At 36.0% G+C, this 19,714-nt stretch overlaps 1 protein-coding gene across 1 annotated transcript in view; it reads right to left on the reverse strand.

The window, feature by feature from the left end:
• The window catches only part of Huwe1 (HECT, UBA and WWE domain containing E3 ubiquitin protein ligase 1), a 138,242-nt gene that overhangs the window by 33,919 nt on the left and 84,609 nt on the right, over positions 1-19,714 (reverse strand). The window contains 16 exon segments of the mRNA XM_055617925.1: positions 1,084-1,301; positions 3,089-3,155; positions 3,639-3,784; positions 5,087-5,254; positions 6,056-6,251; positions 8,088-8,446; positions 9,130-9,289; positions 9,691-9,867; positions 10,364-10,445; positions 10,715-10,842; positions 12,278-12,430; positions 14,089-14,358; positions 14,920-15,015; positions 15,366-15,488; positions 17,890-18,120; positions 18,507-18,744. Of these exon segments, the coding sequence (XP_055473900.1) occupies positions 1,084-1,301; positions 3,089-3,155; positions 3,639-3,784; positions 5,087-5,254; positions 6,056-6,251; positions 8,088-8,446; positions 9,130-9,289; positions 9,691-9,867; positions 10,364-10,445; positions 10,715-10,842; positions 12,278-12,430; positions 14,089-14,358; positions 14,920-15,015; positions 15,366-15,488; positions 17,890-18,120; positions 18,507-18,744 (2,812 nt within the window).

Raw genomic sequence — 19,714 nt, forward strand, 5'->3', positions numbered from 1 at the left:
CAATTTTAGTTATGGCACTAGACAGGGTGCCTTGACATGTGCCTCTGACCTTTTTCTCCTAATCTGAAGAGATACTAATGACTCTGAAGTGGAGGCAAGGAATTTGGAAGATGTTTGAATATGTAATAGGTAAGATACTCAATACATTTATAGCCAAATGTTTTGTTTTATAAATAAGTACAACATAGAAAATCTTTCATATAAAACCTAATATGTACATATTGATTGCACATCAAAAAGGGCTCATATATACAATATATAAGGAATCTAATGAAAAATTAAAGCTAAGCAATAAGGCATTCAAGTGTAGTTCCAGCTGTTCCAAAGGCTGGCTGAGGCTGGGAAGAATGAGCCCAGGGATTTAAGGCCAGTTTGAACAAGAGTCTCACCAACCAACCAAGAAACCAAGCAACCACCAACCAACCAACTTACCTACCTATCTTTGATAGGTCCCAAAAAACTAATAAAATATATGAAAATATGGTCAACAAGGAAATGCAAATCCTAACCACAAAACCACTAATAAATTTAGTGGAATGAGTAAAATAAATTATCATGTAAGGGTATAAGGAGAAACAATCAGAACTTTCATATGCTTCTGGTATATATACTCAGACCACTCTGGTAAACTCAGGTACCATCTGTTAAAGCTATAGAAATAAAAGCTCTAAAGCTTAGCAGTAATACTCTTAGGCATATATCACTCAAGAGTTATATACTATATATTTACAAAGAAAAAAATGAGTATTCACAGCAGAACTATAGGATAGTTCCAAACAGAAAAATGACTCAAATGTCTATTAATAATAGAATGGATCAAGATTATGTACATTCATAGAACAGAAAGCACAACCGTAAGAAGAAATTCTAAATGCACAAAAATGAATCAAAATTTGTCAAGCAAAACGAGATATATAAGATATCATCAACTAATTTCCTTACAGGTGCCCTGACTGCTTCATAGCACTGTGAAAAGACTAGCTTTTCTTTCAACGAATACTTGGCATTCACAAGTTTCTAACAGTCTAATAGGTACACAAATGATCAAAGTGTAACACTGAAAGGAAAAACTAGAAATATTACCTCTTTGATCAGCTCAGACTGGCCCACGGTATAGCTGTAGTTTGCAATCAGGGTAGCAATACCAACATAGGACCTCACCAACTCTGCCAGAAGACGAAGGATAGTAGAGGTAGGCATTAAAGGTTTGCTGCCCTTGCCTTTCTGCTTGCCTTCCTCAGAGGTCCGGTCCCCTTCTTTATCTTTCTTCCCTTCTCGAGTCTCCTCTGGAGTTGAAGCTCCTGAGAAAAAGTCAAATAGTTGTTCCATTTCACACTGGAGTAACATTAAAAATCAAGCCACATATAGAAATAGTATTTGCTCCTTTTTAGCCCACTGTGCAAATCAAACACAGATTACTACTGTAGTTGAATGACAAAGATGATGAACATGGAAAAAAAAAAAAAACAAAACAAAAAACAGTAGGGAGGCTTGGATGAACCATGCATGCATCCATCATTTCCTGATCTTTATGCAATTTTATGTCTCAGAAATAATGCATTAATAGTAATTCACTAAATACCCATCTTCTTTCTTTTGTTCTCGTTCTCATATACTTGCCTAGCACATATACTTATGCAATTCAACTCAAATGCTGATCTCCTGTGACATTTAGACACATGGAAATATTACATGCCCACTTATGGAAGTATCAGTTCATTCTATCAATTATAATTGTTGCAGTCTCCCTCATTAGGCAAAATTATTTAACTGTAGGCATCTACCACATAGTAAGAGCACAGACATTTTCTTTGACTAATATGCCATTACCTGTTAAGACCATTAAAACGCATTAGCTGTTATTTTATTTCTATTATTTTTAATTGTATATGGATATGTGCATGAGTAAAGATGCCCAAGGAAGCTGTGAGCCAACAGACATGGTACTAGGAACAGAATTCAGGTACTCTCCAAGAATATTATGTGTTAGGGCTTTTAACTATTAAAACCCCAGGCTCCCGAATTAGCCACCATTTCACCGATTAAAAAAAAAAGATTCATTATTTTTTTAAAAGATTTTTTGTTGTTGTTGTTTTGTTTTTTTGAGACAGGGTTTCTCTGTGTAGCCTTGGATGTCCAGGACTCAACTTTGATCTTACAGAGATGTGCCTGCTTCTGCCTCCCCAAGTGTTGGAATTACAGGTGGGTGCCACCATGCCAGGCTGGTTTTCATTATTTTTAACTGTATCAGTGTAGAGGCACACACACATAAAGGTGATTGAGGCAACCAGGTGTCAGATCCTTAGAAAGTGGAATTACAAGTGGTTCTAAGCTGTCTGATGTGTGCTGAACTCAGGTGCTCTGGAAATCAGCCACTGAGCCATCTCTCTAGTCTCTCCCAACTTTCTCACATTTTAATCTCCTAGAACTAGTATACTGACCAAAGTATCTCCTAAGTTTTATTTTAAAGCTCTTTTATTAAAGACATCAACCACAAAAAGCAAATGGCTATAATCACATCACTGACACAAATACTCTATAAGACAGCTTATGGGAGTCCAAAAACAGCAATATGGGCTGGCACAACCAAAGAACATCACTCTAGTAACCATTAACAAGTTAATAAAAATTACAGTTGTGGGGAGCTGGAGAGATGGCTCAGCAGTTAAGAACACTGTCTGCTCTTCCAGAGTTACTGAGTTCAATTCCCAGCAACCACACGGTGGCTCACAGCCATCTATACAGCGATCTGATGCCCTCTTCTGGCATGCAGGTATACATGTAGATAGAGCACTCATATACATCAATAAAGAAAAAAAATAGATTCTTTAAAAAAAAAAAAAAGCTTTAAAAAATTACAGTTCTTTTAGGTTTAACAGACTGTATCTGGTTAGTCTCGAGCCCTAAAAAAAAAAAAAAAAACAACAAGATAGAGCACTGGACTCAGCTGTTAAAAAAATTACTTAAACAAAACAAACAAATAAAAAGTCAACATGACAATGACACCTGATAGTCTACTCTAGGCCTGAGACAACCAGTTTCTTTATCTTCACAACAGATAACACAGGAAAAAAAGGCAAATTGTTACCCTCTCCTTGGGAGGTTCCAGGTGAGGAAGTGTCAGCAGGGGTACCATCTGCAGCAAAGACCTGACTCTGGAAGAGGAATACATGTTAGCTATGATGAATTCCAAAAACAGTTAAAAACAGTAGCAAAACTCATTTTGAGGATTAATGGTAAGAATGCTACAGATTCTTGTTGACCTTTCAACCACTTTCTCCTAATAATCTACGGGAAGCTATCACAGTGACTAGAATAGTCAAGTAAAGAGGAAAATAAACATCTGAACCTAAAGAAAAGCAGAATTCAAGAGATATCCTAATCTTTTCTTCATTTTTTGGAAATAAATAATTTATTTATTACAATTAAAACTTTTTCAAACAGGGTCTCATTATGTAGTTCTGGGTGGCTTTGAACTCACAAAAAACTGTCTCCTGAATGTTCGGATTAAGTAAAGGTGTGGGTCATCATTCTGACAAAATTTATACTTTTAAAGCTTCATTTGAATAACCCTTGATATGAGAAAATAGGGGCAACAGAAAGAAAAGAAAAATGGAAGACAGCTGGAATTGACTTACATTTAAGGAAAAACCTGACTGTGTATCAAAGTCACTGCTCTGACGAGTAAGTGACCGGTATTGCTGGTATACATCGTCACCCATGTCTTGCAGGAGCTGGCCAACCTCTTGGGTCATTCCCCCAGGTTTAGAATCAGATTTGTCTGCTAAAGAAATATAAACACACATCTAAACTAAAATATGGTCCTTCAGTTGTGCAATATTAGTGGGGTTTTACTTAAGAACAACAGTGTAGTAATTATGTTACAGAACAAATAAAATTAACTGGTATATACATCATAACCTAGGTAAGTTACATCATTGCGTTTTCTGCAAATACACATTATAATGCTTACACAATATCAGTTACTCATGATTTCTCTGATCATGTCTCTCATTAAGTGATGCATGACTATCCCACTGATAAAGCACAGTTATTATTCTAATGTTAACTAGTCTTATGACCAAAGTGGTTTTAGTCATTTTGCATTCTTGTATTGCCAATATTAAGGGCAAAATCAACACATTTAGTGCAAAAGACTTGTATAATAGAAGGCTAGGATATAGATCCATCTATTAGAGCTAAATCATTGTGGGGATAGGGAATAGAACATGGGGTAATGGTATTATGCTGAGAGTAAAAGCAGAAAACTCTGAAAGGATCAGAATAATGTACGAATGAAAAACATCAAAGGAAAGTCTTTTATTTCTCTGCAGTTATTACTATCACTGTTCATTTCACTAATTATGACCTGAATAAAGTTGAAAAGGATGACTGGAATAGAACCTTGGGTTCCAAGCAATTCAAACATACTTTTTCAATAACTCACATATAAATGTGGATTGGGATGGTGGTCTGAAAAGTGAAGAAGCCATGCCACATTAATAATATCCTTAGCTCTATGACATATGTATAAAGACATTTTTCTTTGAGTATAACATTGTTCACACAATGTTATTACTTTTTTGAGTTTTTGCTCACATGTCTCCATATGGTTTATTCCTTTCTCATGCAACAGTCACTTGGCAATAACTTCATCAGTATCATTCAAGATTCATATCAGAACAGATTTATGCACCTTACCATTACTCTTGTACCTGTCATTTTATTGTAATTAGTTTCAGGTGTGTACATTCATTTTTAAAGATTTATTTTTATGTACATGTGTCTATGTATGTGCATATGTATGCAGGTTGACTGCAGAGTCCAAAAGAGTGTTGGATCCTGTGAACCTAGAGTCACAAGTGGTTGAGCTGACTGATGTGAATGCTGAAAACTGACTCTCTACAAGAATAGCAAGTGTTTTTACCTTCTAGTTTTTACCTACCTATTTCATCCTTGTCATATTCACTTTTTGATCCCAGAACTGTGGGCATAATGTTTACTAAGCCATGTGCTAGCTGAAATGACTGAGGCAAGATAACCTATCGCCCAGAATCTTAGATCCAAAAGTTGGCTAGATACATACCTTCTTCTGGAGCATGGTATGCAGCCAAAGCATTCAGCATATCATAGATAACTTCCTTAATAGTATCAGGAATGACAGGCAGAGATGAAGGCTTCAAAGGTGTTGTCTTTACCAGCTGTACAGCATTAGGACCTTTAATTCTAAGATTCTCAAATTCATCATCTGAAGCTGGGCCAAAATCAGAGAAAGATTCAGAAAATACAACACTGGTACCTAAACGTCATCACCAACAAGAAAGTATCCGGAACAAGGATTATGTAATATGTAAGAGCTAGAGAAATAATATTTTAAAAAGAAGTTCAAGTTTTATACTACGAAAATCTGCCTTTTATAAACTTTAGAGAAATCTTGTTTTGAAACTTAGTTTTGTAATAGTTCAATAAACAATCTCACCAACTTTTAAGTATGTCTATATGAACTCCCAAGGAAGTTATTTGTTATTCATAGTTCAATAATAGAAATAGATCCCAAACCCAATCCAAGTAGTCATTCTCACTAGTCTCCTTTTATGGAGACACTTGTATTTTTCCTTTCATATTAGTATTTATCATGCGCTTAGGGCAGCTGTCCTATAAAACAGTCCACAATTTGATATTAATATAATTATTTACTCATAATGAAATAAAGGCATTATCTTTTTGTTATGAATAAATCACTGTAAACTTCTCACTGAACCCCATCAGTCACACAAATAACTGTTCTTCAATTATTACACTGTATACAAACCACCAACTACAGGTAAATTCTATTGCCACATTTTGATGAACTCTTTTAGGCAAAGACTAGAGTGAATGAATCCTTAGTAACTGTGGCAAGGACTAGAGAAGTTACTGAGAATTATCTATAAAATTTACCGACCCAAATGATGAACCAAAGCCTCAATATCTGCCTAAAGAAGATTTTCAAGTTATCTCTTCATAAAAAGGCCAGACTTCAGGGTCTCAAAGAATTGCAGCAAATAAAACTGACCAGTCCCTGAGCCTCGAGGGGCTGGAAGGGCAATGCGGATACAGCAGTTGGCTACTTCTGTGAATATGTCTGGATTGCGGCAGGCAGCTGGCCCAAGGACTCGAAGGATGTAGTTGATCTCCCGGGAGCCGAGACTACCAGATACAACACCAGATGTAGTACTTCCAGCTCCACTTGTAGCTGCTGAGCGAACAACCTAAAAAGCATTACCAATTTAAGTTTCTAAAAATATAATTATAATCAAAGAAGTATTATCAAAGATTAAAATACTAACCAAGCTCTGCCTTGAAATAGTAGACTGACAGCTCTAGATATCTGAGAGAAAGATACATCTGGTCTTTAAGACCCTTTAAAATTAAAATAATGTGCCTCATACACAAGTTATAACAGATCTCAAAACTCAATTCTTATATGACTCTGTATTAATTGGGCGAGGTATCTGATCACAGATGCCATATAACTTTCGCATGTAACTGTCAGCTCTAGCCTCCAGAAATGCTGCAATTTTAAGCTTAACAAAATAAAAGTTTTCTTTATGCTTTAGTCAATCATCAGTTTAAGATGAGAGCTATAGGAGCTATCCAACTTTATGGATAGCATCCATTATGATAAAAGTGTTCAAAAAATATCATCCTTTTATGTTTAATACACTTTACCAAACTAGCCACACCATCTAGTCTAGCATATAACCTTAAAGATCTTTGGCTTGTCTAGACAGTTATAATGTTTATCTTATTTTATATATTTTTTTAAAAAAACACAGAAGTTTCTTATGTGTAACCATAATTTATAAATTGTATAGATGTCCACTGCTTGATATCAGTCTTCTAGCTTCTTGATATTACAAGCAATCCCAAATATTTTTGTCTAAGGATTTAAAAAAATCTGTTGTTAATCACAAGGCAAATTTTTAGCCATAGAATTTGTAGATGAAGGAGAATGACTGCTTAACAGTTAAGAGCATACTATTCTTGCAGAGACACTGAATTCAGTTTCTAGAACCTAAGATGGGCAGGTTACAAGTGACTGTATATAACTCCAGCTGCAGGGTATCTGGCCCATTCTACTGAAATTTGAGGGCACTATACTCTTAGGCACATACTCACAATTAGAAAGTTTTTAAAAAATAATTTCTAAATGAAAAAGGTTATCTTAATTTGCAGTATAAAACTGCCCTATGTGGCCTTTTCCGATCTTACGAAACTGTACTTCATTTGGCCAACTTGATGTTACTGTCACTCATTGTTATATCTGCTTTAACTTAATACAGAAGTCTGTCAAAGATTCCTTTCATCCATTCAAGATCTGTACATGATCTTAGCATTTTTAAACATTTATTTAGTCCAAATTCTGTCTGTCTGTAATTGTTTCTTCCCCACTGAGCAAAATAGACTGCTGTAAATCAGGAGCCTTTTTTAAGGCTCCTGATTTAATACATGTGAGGCAAAAGGCTTAGAAAAGGCTCCTGATTTAATACATGTGAGGCAAAACTAACCAGAATGGAGGGAAAAAAAATCGAATATAAACACATACAATCTTATACCACTTTTCTGGCAAGCAGGTAAAAAAAAAAAAATACATTATTTTGATAAATTCTGATTTCCAGAAATCCCTAAGGGCAAGAATTTTAATAACCTGAACAAGACCAGGAACAAAAATAGATATTGCAACACTAGTTTATCTATGTGCCACAAAAAAAAAAAATGTTCCAAAACACGGAAGAGTGAGGTGAATCCTACTAATATTCATGATGATTGCTGAAAAAGATTTAGTAGAACTGAGAATTCTGCAAAGTGTGGAGGAGGAAAATTAAAAAGACATTTATCTCTTTATTATCTGTTGTTTTCATAAATGATTTTTGCTCATTTTTTTCCGATGATTTATTCATTTAGTTCTCAAACATATTAACCTACTTTCTTATTTTTACAATGGATAATGGTTAGATGCCCAATGGTGCCTAACAGACCAGGAACAGTTTAAAAATTGTAAAACAAAGACATAAAAATAAGCATGAAACACCAAAAATACTAACCTTTTCCATAGTATGACGAAGAGTACACGGATGATCTTGAATTTGACCCAGAGCTCAGGCTTCAATGGGTTTACCCCCTTAGTCACCCTTCTCTTAAGACATATCATTGAGGATCCTTGTACTCTTCAGCTCTGCAAACATCATGGCATATTTGTGGTCGCGAGTGAGCCTCAGACAGAGGCGAAGGGTGGCATGCAAAGTGTCTGGGTCCACAGGGACTCCCAGCATGCTCACACAGGCTCGGATTAGAATTGTCACCATATCTTCTGTCAGGCCCTGGATTACAATCTCCCCATTTTTTGTTTCTTCCAAGCTTGTTTCTTTTTCAGTGTTTGTACTCTCTAGAGCCACTGGGATATCTACAAATGGGGAAAAAGGGTATATACAGTTTGCTATTTCATCTCACAACTCTCCTTCCAAAACAATCAGCTATCACTTGGGCTGAAAAACAAAAACAAAAAACCAAAACAAACAAACAAACAAAAAACAAATAAAAAACCAAAACCCAAACAGCTAAATCTAAGACCAGATATAAAGATGGGCATAGGAGAAGACCATCTATCTCTTACTGTTCCTTGGAAAGGAAATCATTAGCCACAAAACCGGCTATGTTAAACCAGGTAAAAGCATATCAACTTTAGGTTAAAATTTTTTTTTTTAAATATTTAAAATGAGGAGACTGGAGTATGGCTCAATGATCAAGATCATGTACTACTACTCTGGCAGATGACTGAATTCAGTTCCCAGCACCAATGTGGGACAGCTCACAACTGCCAAGCTTAAAGAAGATCTAATGTCATTTTCTGGCCACCAAAGATACTGCATTACCCTAAACAAACTCATTCTTTCACACAGTTAAAAATAGAAATCTTTTCTTAAGGATTAAAAATTAATACAGGGTATAGAGGCACACACCTATAATCCCAACTAATTGGGTAACTGAGGTAGTAGGATTACAAATTTGAGACTGGCTTGGGCTATATACAGCAAAACCCACCAAGTGAAGGGAAAAATAGATGGGGAATGAATGCTAAACATATACCATTGCCTTTATTTTCTTTACGTTTGATATCGGTTTCTTTGCTCTCTTCCAGTGTTTTCTCTAGTTCCTGTCCATTGCTGCTTTTTGAGTTTTTACTCAGTCGTGGTACCCTGAGGAGAGTTAGCATCACAGGGCGTCGGTTCCCCGTTTCTTCATTAACCTAGGAATTCAGACAAAACAAAAATCTCTATGTAAAAAGGAGGGTGGGAAGACCTTCCAGGCAAGATGCTGCAATATGTAGGAACTACGACAATTTATCCCATCTCTATAATGTAGAAAGATTAAAACAGAAGGCCTTTAGAGATAAAAGGAATACACATATATACCTATACTTGCCTGATTCTAAAAACTCATTTCAAGGAAGGACAGACCTATGTTCTAGCTACTGATTATTAGAAAGACTCAGCTCTCTGAAAATTTAAAGCTGTATTTTGAAGTGGACATTTTATTCCTTAACTTGACAGGACTGGTTCAGAAAAACAACAACAACAACAAGCAAAATGCATGCTGAGTACAATGCCTTCTTTTCAATAAAGTTTACATTATTAGATGAGCATGTACCTGCACCATTGTAGTAAACTGGACAGTGTATCTTCGTCGGCCTGCAGTGAATCTTACACTTGTTTCTCCAGATTTCCAGGCAGAATCAATGGTGCTGTTGTTGCTAGCACTATAACTACACCAACGTCCAGAACGGTCATCAAACCAACGCCAGTTGTTGTTGTTGGACTGTAGGTACTAAATAAAATGCAAACGCATAAAGCTTCTTCATATTTCCTGCAAACTTTATTATCAAAACAATCAGTAGACACTGCTTAAAACTAATGTAAAAAGAAGAACTGGGTATTTAATATATTTCTAAGAAGCTTTCAGACATGTGTGTTTTTAAAAAGTATCTCTTTCCAAGGCAAAAAATCAATCAAACAAACAAACAAAAAAAAAACCTACCCATTTCCCTCTTGCCATCATCTACATTCCTTTTGTTTTCCCCAAAAGGAATATGATCACGAGAGACATTATCATGAGGTTTTTACCAAATAGCAGCAGCAACAGCACCACCACCACCAAAAACAATTTGAACTCTCCATTTAAAAGAGAACTAATGAAATCCCTCAAGAGTTATATTTTGGTGGGATGATTATACACTTTTCATTTCTTTTCTCTTACTCTCTTTAGTTCTACTGTAAACTCAAGAAATGTAATGATAAAAACACAGACATAGTACTTCACACACCTTAGTCATTTGGGCTCTTCTCTTTGATGAAATGGCTGTCTTTTCATAAAAATCAATAAGGAGCAGTACTGGAGTGATCCACCTAAGAAGAAATTATTTTTTAGGGCAAAGCACACAAACGCACAATTTTGGGAAAAGGTCAGGTATCTTACAACTGTCTAACTATAAAATGCTCAAGGTTAATTTAATATATGCTTCAGAAAAGTGATTTAAGCCCTATATTCAAGGGCCAAACCCCAGAGAAACAACAGAAATGAAACCAGGATAAAAGAAAGAGATGAGGGACAGTACTACAACCGGGATGCAAAGTGAATAAATGTAATAAATAATAAACTTAAAAAAAATACTCACTTTGGGGTCTGGACTTCCTTTTGCTCTTTGGCAGCCTGCAAGCAGGGCTGAACCACTTCTAAGAGCTTGATTAGGACATTAAGGATGCCACTTGATTCAACTACCCAGGCACAAGGGAGCTTCAACTCCTGATTTAAAAAGACAAAACCAAAGGTTAACATTTACAAAACTAGTTAAACACAAATTCTACTTCATATCACTTATGAGCGATGTGATCTCAGATGAGTTACTTATACTTTGAGGGTCATAGTAATGACACATATATAATTAGGGAGTCAACTAACCTATGCAGTCTTTTTGTTTTATTTTTCATGACAGTGTTTCTACATACAGCCTTGGCTATCCTGGAATTAAGCTCTGTACACCAGGCTGGCCTTGAACTCAGATATATGCCCGCCTATGCCTCCCAGGTGTTGAGGTTCAAGGTGTGTGCCACCACAACAACCCAGTAGCTGTGCAGCCTTAAAAACATTTAAGTTCTAAAATTTTTTACTTACATGGAAGTTTCTTAACAGGGACTATACTGAAGTGTTGGATTTTAAAAGAAAATCACCTTGATTGTTCAATAATAGGTGGTTATATGGACAAAATAGGGGCCTATGAATGACTTTTCTTTAAACTGAAGTGTCACTAAGGATGATAAACATTCAGTTCTTCAAAACCTTTCTCATAAGTATCTATTCTCAAAGCATTATACAAATTATAACTCTTGAGATGGGCCTAGCGACACAAACCTTTAATATCAACATTCAGGAGGCAGAGTCAGAGTTAAGTTGGATCTCTGAGTTCAAGGCCAGCCTGATCTACAGAGCTAGTTTCAGGACAGCCAAGGTTGCATAAAGAAACCCTGTTTTAAAAAAACCAAAAATGAAATAAATAAATTGTAACTCGTATTCTACATGAAGTTTTAAGACAGTCTGACATAAATATTAGACTCATCTAAGTTACTGTAAAAGTTTATTCTGATAAATTAAGTTTATTCTGATAAACAAGATGACTTACAATTGAAGAGCCACTTCTCCAAAGTCAATTGCCTTCTTGTTCTTATTTTGTTAAGAACAGTAACATATCTTGTCCCAACTACCCTTTTACCTAAATAACCAGCTAATTGATATGGTAAGGAAAGGAATCTGATTCTAATCACCTTAAACCTAACAACATCCAATTGTATGTGAAGCTCCTAGTTAGGATTCCTCAGTATTCCATATCTGCCATGATTATCATTTTAATGCCCTTGTAGAATGACATCTGACTTTTGTGCACACAGTTGAGTATGCACAAGTATAAAAGCCAGAGACACAAACGGAGTATCATCTTTTGATTCAACACTTTTTATAAGCAGCTCTTTTCGCTTTATTCACAAGTGATACACATAAACTTTCCAAACTCAGAACCTTCTACAATATTATACTTCATTATATACATTGTAGCCTATTGGGAGATTGTAGGCTTATATCAAATACAGGGATCATTCTTTGTGCTTCTCCATAATTCAATGTATTGGTAAGTGCTGGTTAATTCTTCAGTAAGTGAACTGCATGGGCCAAAAGATGTATATATTACCTCAAAAAGTAGTGTTAAAAGCAAGATTCTAGTAGCCAAATTGGAAGCCTGTGGCAGGGTAGCCATTTGACTGATCCATTCTGACACTGTTTTTGTGTCACTTGTTGTTAGAGGAAGAGCAGCTTTGATCAATACATCAGCAGCTTCCCACACCTAGAGAGCAGAAAAAATGGCCAAGTCACATTAAATACAGAGTAATCCAGAATCTGCACAAATATTCAAAATATTTAAACATAAGCCCAATCTCAACATATTTGCTGAGGAATAGAAATAACAACCAATTCATAAAAGAGATTTAAGGTATCAAAAGAAGGCATAATCATTAACAATCAATCTAAACACCTTTTAAAATTGGTATTTGTGAGTACATGCACAAAAGGAAACTTGTAAGAATGGTACTCTCCTTCAACCACAAGGGTTTTTGGCACTACACTTAGGTCATCAGGCTTGGCAATAATTGTCCTTTACAATGAACCATCTTGCTAACCCAGTTATTCTGAAATTATACTACAGAACTAAATCAAAGGAAATGAGCATACATTAAAAAAAAAAAAAAAACACCTCATGGTGTTCATAGTCAACCTTCAAAATGTTCTGTCAATTTTTACTACATCTCCCCTAAAATTACTTTATCAAAGTCTACAGTGTTATTAGACTATTAGCCAGGTTTTCGTTTTCAAAATGTTTGAAGAGTACGGTGGTATCACTGCTCTTCACTATCAAATTGCTACCTTCCTTAAAATACAATGTATAAGCATATATTCCAGTAAAAGATTTTGTACTCACAGTTTTTTTTAAGGTTTATGAGCTTTAAAAAGTTATGCTTTGGTCAGCTGCCCAGAAAAAGTAGAGACCAGGGAGAGTGCCTGGAAGGTTCAGTCCAATTGTTACTTGGAAAGGACAATTTCTAGCCTGGTATAGTGCAGTGTGTTCTAGGTTTCCAGCTTTTGTGAGCTATCATTCATGCCAGGGTAGGATTTAGTGATGTAACAGTCATTGAGTCATTTCTGCTCCCGATTGTGTAAATCATATAAGTGACTCCACCTCAAAACCTCACTCGTTCATTAAAACAAACAAACAAACAAACAAACAAAAACACATACACACAACAACAATAAAACCTGTATGGTCATATTGTCCCCAAACAGGTTTTCTTCTTTTAAAATTTCCTCAATCTTTTTTTTGAGACAGGGTTTTTCTGTGTAGCCTTGGCTGTCCTGGACTCTCTTTTTAGATGAGGCTACCCTCAAACTCAGAGAGATCCACCTGCCTCTGCCTCCCTGAGTGCTGGGATTACAGTCATGTGCCACATTGCTCAGCTATAAAACAAAATCTTAATGATTTAAATATATCCAATGATACAAATTTGTAAAAAATACAAGTAAATTTGATATTTCTAGATGTAGAGATTATGGATGATTTGTTTGTTATTCCATTCCAACAATCAAAATACATTAATGTTATAATGGGAGAGGAAACAAACACTAAAAGAGTAACAAAACTGGGTTATGGGTATCCATCAGAAAGTCAAAGGAATAAATACTTATTTTATTAACATACTAATTTAGCTCAATATTCTACATTAATCTGATGGAAAGCTTTGGTTTTCCCTTCTAAAGACTATTTTTGTGTGTGTGAAATGGAAAAATTAATTGATAGACAACCAAATAGAGCGAGACTGTAACCAAAAGAATTCAAATCCAGAAAATAGACATATCAGGTAGAACGCAAGGCTTTTCAAAAATATAGTTTTGAGAGAAAACAGGAAAACAACTTTAAATACTCCCAACTTCAGGCACCTGAGAACTTACCTGGTTGACAACCTGCTTCAAAATCATATCACGATAATCTGATCCATTACGCTTGATAGCTGTCATGATCAGATCACAGACGCGGTACACTGTATCAGGCAGCTCATCAAGAAGATGGAAGCAGCCTGGTAACATTCTATCTGTGAAAGTATGGAGCTCATCTTGTTCCAATGGGTCAGCATCTTGAAACTTTTCTAGGCATTTAGCTTCTTCCTCTTCTTGCTTTTCTCGAGCTTTCCGTTCCTCTTCCTCCTTCCGGCAAGCAACTTCCTGGAGGCAGGAAAGGATGCATAAAAACATAGGCCAGAGGTGAAGCATGAAAAATGAGTACTTGACCCAGTGTTTGAATACCATTTACCTTCTCAAACAGCTGAAACGTTCAAAAGGGCATGGGAATAAATGTAATAATAGTCACATAGATTAATGCACAAAACAGGTGAGTACCCAGAAGCACTGTCAGTTTTAACTGGCAACATCCTATGTACTATTCTCCAGGAAACTCATTTTTAGATCCTATCCAATATATCCTTCCAGTGTGATAAACTTAAGTAGTATTACCAAGGAACACATAACTAAGTTTGGACTATCCGTTACTACCAGTTACATTTTGGGTCTTATTTTAATGAAGATTAATGTTTCATTTGAATCATCTAATGCTTCATTCTCATCAATACAAGGTAGATAAAAGATAGAAATAAAACATTGAGATGAACAAGCACTCCCCTGACTTTCTCTATGATTATGTAGTGATCACAGACAGAACTCAGAACTACTGTTTACAAAAATACAAATTAGTGGGGCAAGAAACTTTGGATGCTAGACTTCAGTTACCTCAGGTGACTCTGCCCTTTGATCCATTGGAATATCCTGTCCCAAAGACATGGCAATTGCTCTCATCATCTGGTCCTCTTCGGACATGCTAAGATCCTACAGAGTGACAACAGAGAATCCAATAAATATACAATCAAAATCCAAAGAAACCTAAATAGGTAAGACCACTTCACAAGGAAAGGAATGAGCTGGAATGTTATTCTCTCCAACTAAACCCAACTAAGGCATATATGGTTACCACTACAGGGACAATAAGAAAACTTAAAAGGAAAACTAAGTGTAAAACGAGTTCTTCTGTGAACAAAATGGAGCATGGCTAGGGAACAGAAGTTTCTTGAAGCATATTCTGAAGCTTTCAGAATTAGTACATGAAGCACTGGTATAGAAGATGGAGAAAAAAGGTTATCAGCAGCAAAACTATATTAAGTCTTTTTGTGTCTACTCACCCGAACAACTCCTCCTATAATTGGAGGAGGATGGGTTAAAAGGTACTCTGTTGCTTGTTCCATTGTGCTGGTGTTCAACAGGGCCTCCATGGCATGTTCTCTTGTGAAACCCATGTCCATGAGCTATATTTAAAAAAAAGCAAGATCCCAAAAGACATTAACAGAAATATAAAAATATACTTCAAAATAAAAACCAAGGAACTTAAGTTTTTCTAAGTTTACATGAACAAACAATACTTATAAGTCAGGGCAGTAATTTTTCATGAATGTTCTTTTCTCTTTGGTAGTTCTATAATATTTAAATAGTAATGTTATATATTGATATAAAGAACCAATATATTTCTCAACTTTAACATGTCAAAATGAAGGCCAGGGTTGGCATTTATATTTTGGAATAGAAACTTGTTACAAAGAAAAAGGAAACGACATCACAGCTTTTTAGCATCTATTAATAAAACAATTCATGAATGAGACTAATACACACACACATATACACACACAATTAGCTGGGTGCAGTGGTGCACATCTTTAATTCCACCACTTCGGGAGGCAGAACTCTTGAGAGTTTGAAGCTAGCCTGGTCTACAAAGTGGATCCAGGAAAGGCAAGCCTACAAAGAGAAACTGTATCTCAAAAAACAAACAAGCAAACAAACCTCCAAAACAAAAGGAACCCTCCTCAAACCCAATCTGTTATATATATAATGGTGTAATAATTCAAACTCTCTAAACAAGAACTTATTTTTATAATAAAAAGTAGAAATATATATACATATATAACAGATTTGATTAAAATATGAGGACCTTCATACATAAAAACAAATTTGAGGAAGACAAATGTCAAGTACCCAGCATGGGTGGAAAACACTGCTTCCAGAAACAATGGATCATTAAATAAAACATCTCAGTGCCAGGCATGGGATACCACCCTAAAAGCTATTGTTCAAGGAGTCCCCAGTGTCCCTTTAAACAACACAGGATATTACCTTTGTGACTGGTTGCCAATGATAAGCTAGGCTGTTAAAACCCCATTGCTGAAGACATAACACACTCTGGTTGCAGGACACAGAGAAACCAAATTATGATGGAGCTGGAATATGCACATGTCCTTGCTGGCTAGGTTTCATAGTGGCAGAAAGTGATATGTACGCTACTTGGGGAGAAAAGCAATTAACAGACTTCCCCAGCTGTGAATCCAGGCATGCTATAATACAAACTTAATGCAGTGATGGAATGATTATTATGGAGGTAACTAATTGCTTTCTCAATGAATCTGAGGCCTGCTCCACAGGAGGGAACTCATGCCTGGTACTGTATACCTGGTCAAAAGTCCATTGACTTTTGAGTTGACGAGGTCATGTTTTCAAGCTGTCTTCTAAATATATATATATATTAGATTAGTTCTGCACCAAACCTTTGTCAGAAGTTTCTTTTTGTAAGAATGGTTAATGCAGAGACTTTTAATTGTGCTGAGTGCTGAAAATAAGATAACCTTATAATGATTAGGCCATTATGAAGTCCACCCTCGGAAATCTCAGGGCATATGGTGTAAGAGTTAAGTTAGAAAGAAAAATCCTAAAATAGAATATGGGATGGACTACTTTTCAAATGCTTTAGGAACATGTGTGGCTTCTGCACTCATGAACTCACAATAGTTCCATTACCTGGACAAGACAAAACAACCATATATTCAACTAAGGACAGTAAAGGGTTCACAAAGCCACACCGAGGAACATTTGAATATGGCTGCTTGGAAAGAGACAGTAATTCAGGATCTGGCCACTGGTCAAGTTTTCACGTTTCAGTGGCTGGTCATATACCTAAATACATACGGTCAGCACTGACTGGACTCAGTGGGTTATTAAAAAAAAATAAGAAGAAGAAATCAGACATGAAGGTAGGAAGTAAATGGGTTGGGGAGACTTGGGAAGGTGGCTGAAAGGGTTGCTATGAACAAAATACATGTATAAAATTCTCAAAGTGCAAAATAAAAATTAGGGAAACAATGTTAAACTATCCTTTGAATCTTCTCCCCTGTCTAGTTTATAATTTTCAAAATGTAACTATTTTAAAGTGATATAACTTTAGAGATGAGCACAGTTTTAAAAAGCTTTTATTGGAGAATAAATTTAACCACAGTAAGTTTGCCTCATTGTTTAACCAGTAGTAACTGAAGACCGTTTGCTTACCAAAAAAAAAATATCTTAGCTGATCCCTAAAAACAATGTAATTAATATACTTATGAGAACACAAATGGGTCACCTGCACACAGTACTGGGGCCACACTCTTTACCTTTCTTAAAGTGAAAAGATCTCCAGGCCAACAGAACGATGGACTTAGTGGTATGGAAGCTTAGAAATTTTGTAAGATAGGTGGCAAATCTCAGAACGTGGGAGGCCTAGACAGGTTTCTGAGTTTGAAGTCAGTCTTGCTTACATAGTGAGACAAGGTTATAAAACAAAAGTTATGAGCGTTAAATTCTATAAGGTGCAAATAATAAGGCCCAGAATCTGAGACACTCTACCTGTTGTAGCTGTTGTTGGTTGACTTGAGGTTCTCTGCGGGAGCCACCTTCTTCTTGGCTTCCATCTTCTTCTCCTCGAGATCCTTCCTTCTCTTTGCTCAGTCTCTCTCGAATTACAGGTTCTCCTCGAAGAATGTGACACAGAATGGCCAGCATAGACTCAGCCATTCGTCCACCATATACTTTAAGGGGTTTCCGGTTCCACAGGTTCTTGATGCAAGTAAAGGCTGCCTGTAAGACATTTGAAAAGCATATGATATGAATATTTCCCCCTTCAATTCAAATCCCCAGAAGGAAAAAGAAAGACTAACAGACATTCCTTCCACAATGAGTCAGTTACACAAAAACAAACTTCAGATTGGCACTGTGGTGGTTTAGCAAAGTACAGTGGACATGGTGGGGTGTGGACATTTAATTCATCTAGAAGTACCAAACAGAAGCTTAAAGTTCATGTTTATAGCAGGAAAACAATCTGTAGTCTCGTCTCTATTCCTTTTGGTAAACAACCTTATCTGGAAACCTTAATCCATTTACTTTTCAACAATCACATTTTATTATGGACAAAGCATAGTGCAACTATTCAGTTGGCGGGAGGTTTTAAAATGGAGAATACTCACTTTTTGAGTTACTACAAGGAAGCGGAGGGCACTGAATTGTGGAAAGCTCTGGACACCTCCAGGCAATTTGGCAGGCAATGAATGTGGAGATTCAAGCACTGTGGTGGGATTCACCATCTTTTCTACAAGCATAAGCCAGGCATCTAGGAATTCTCCTGTGCCATCAGGTAAGTCTGAATGCTCCAATCCCTCAGAAACAGGAACTTTTCCTCCCATGGACAGAGCCCAGTTGAAAGTTCTAAATTCAGTAAGACAAAACATATGGATAGAATATTAGCTAGTATTTTATATACAGGAAAACATATTTAAAGGATCCCACTCACTACCATACTGGTACCATATTTTCTTTACTTTTGTTATTACTTTTTGTTTTGCTTGAGATTATAATTGTATTACTTCTTCCTTGACTTAACCCTCCATAAACCCACAATAATCTTCCTTGTTCTCTTTCAAATTCATGGCCTCTTTTTTCATTAACATGAATGTATACACATATATATTGCTAAATGTAACCTATTCAATCTGTATGTTACTTGCACATATATTTACAATGCTGACCATTTGGTATCAGATAACCAATTGGTGCACTGGTCCCTAGGGAAGATTTTCTCCCACTCTCAGCATTCCTTAGTTGCCTGTGTAGATCTTGTGTAGAGTTGAGTCTTTGTGGGCTTATCCCCCCGATTTTGGAATGTCTATTGTCCTTGTTCAGTTCATGTTTAGGCTGTTAGGTTGGTGAGATTTTATGGAAGTAGTTTCTGGAATTACTAGGAAACAGTCTGAAAGCAAAGTCCTTCCTAAAATTTTTTCCACCCACTATTTCATAATGTTCCCTGAGCTTTAGGTACAGTTATTTTGTAGATGTAACCAATGGGACTGGGTTTCACAATTCTGAATTTTGATTGGTTGTGGTTTTCAGTAATGGTCTTAATTTACTGCAAAAGAAGCCTTTCTTGATGAGGGTAAGGACTACATATGTCAGGCTAGACTCAACATCCAGTCAAACTGGTTACAATAAAATCTTTTGGCTAAGCAAAGTAAACAACTAACTTAGTGTATTCAAAGAAAAAAATAAAATCAGGTTTATTAAAAAAAAATGTGTAATTAGGAATGGAAACCCAAATATATAAAAAAAGCAGAGATTCTTTATACACTCATGGACATACATGTTTTTAATTTTATGAATGTTTGCTAACATGTATCTCTGT

This window comes from Psammomys obesus, unplaced genomic scaffold, assembly GCF_907164565.1.
Source record: "Psammomys obesus unplaced genomic scaffold, mPsaObe1.curated_primary_1811, whole genome shotgun sequence".
Classification (NCBI taxonomy): Eukaryota; Metazoa; Chordata; class Mammalia; order Rodentia; family Muridae; genus Psammomys; species Psammomys obesus.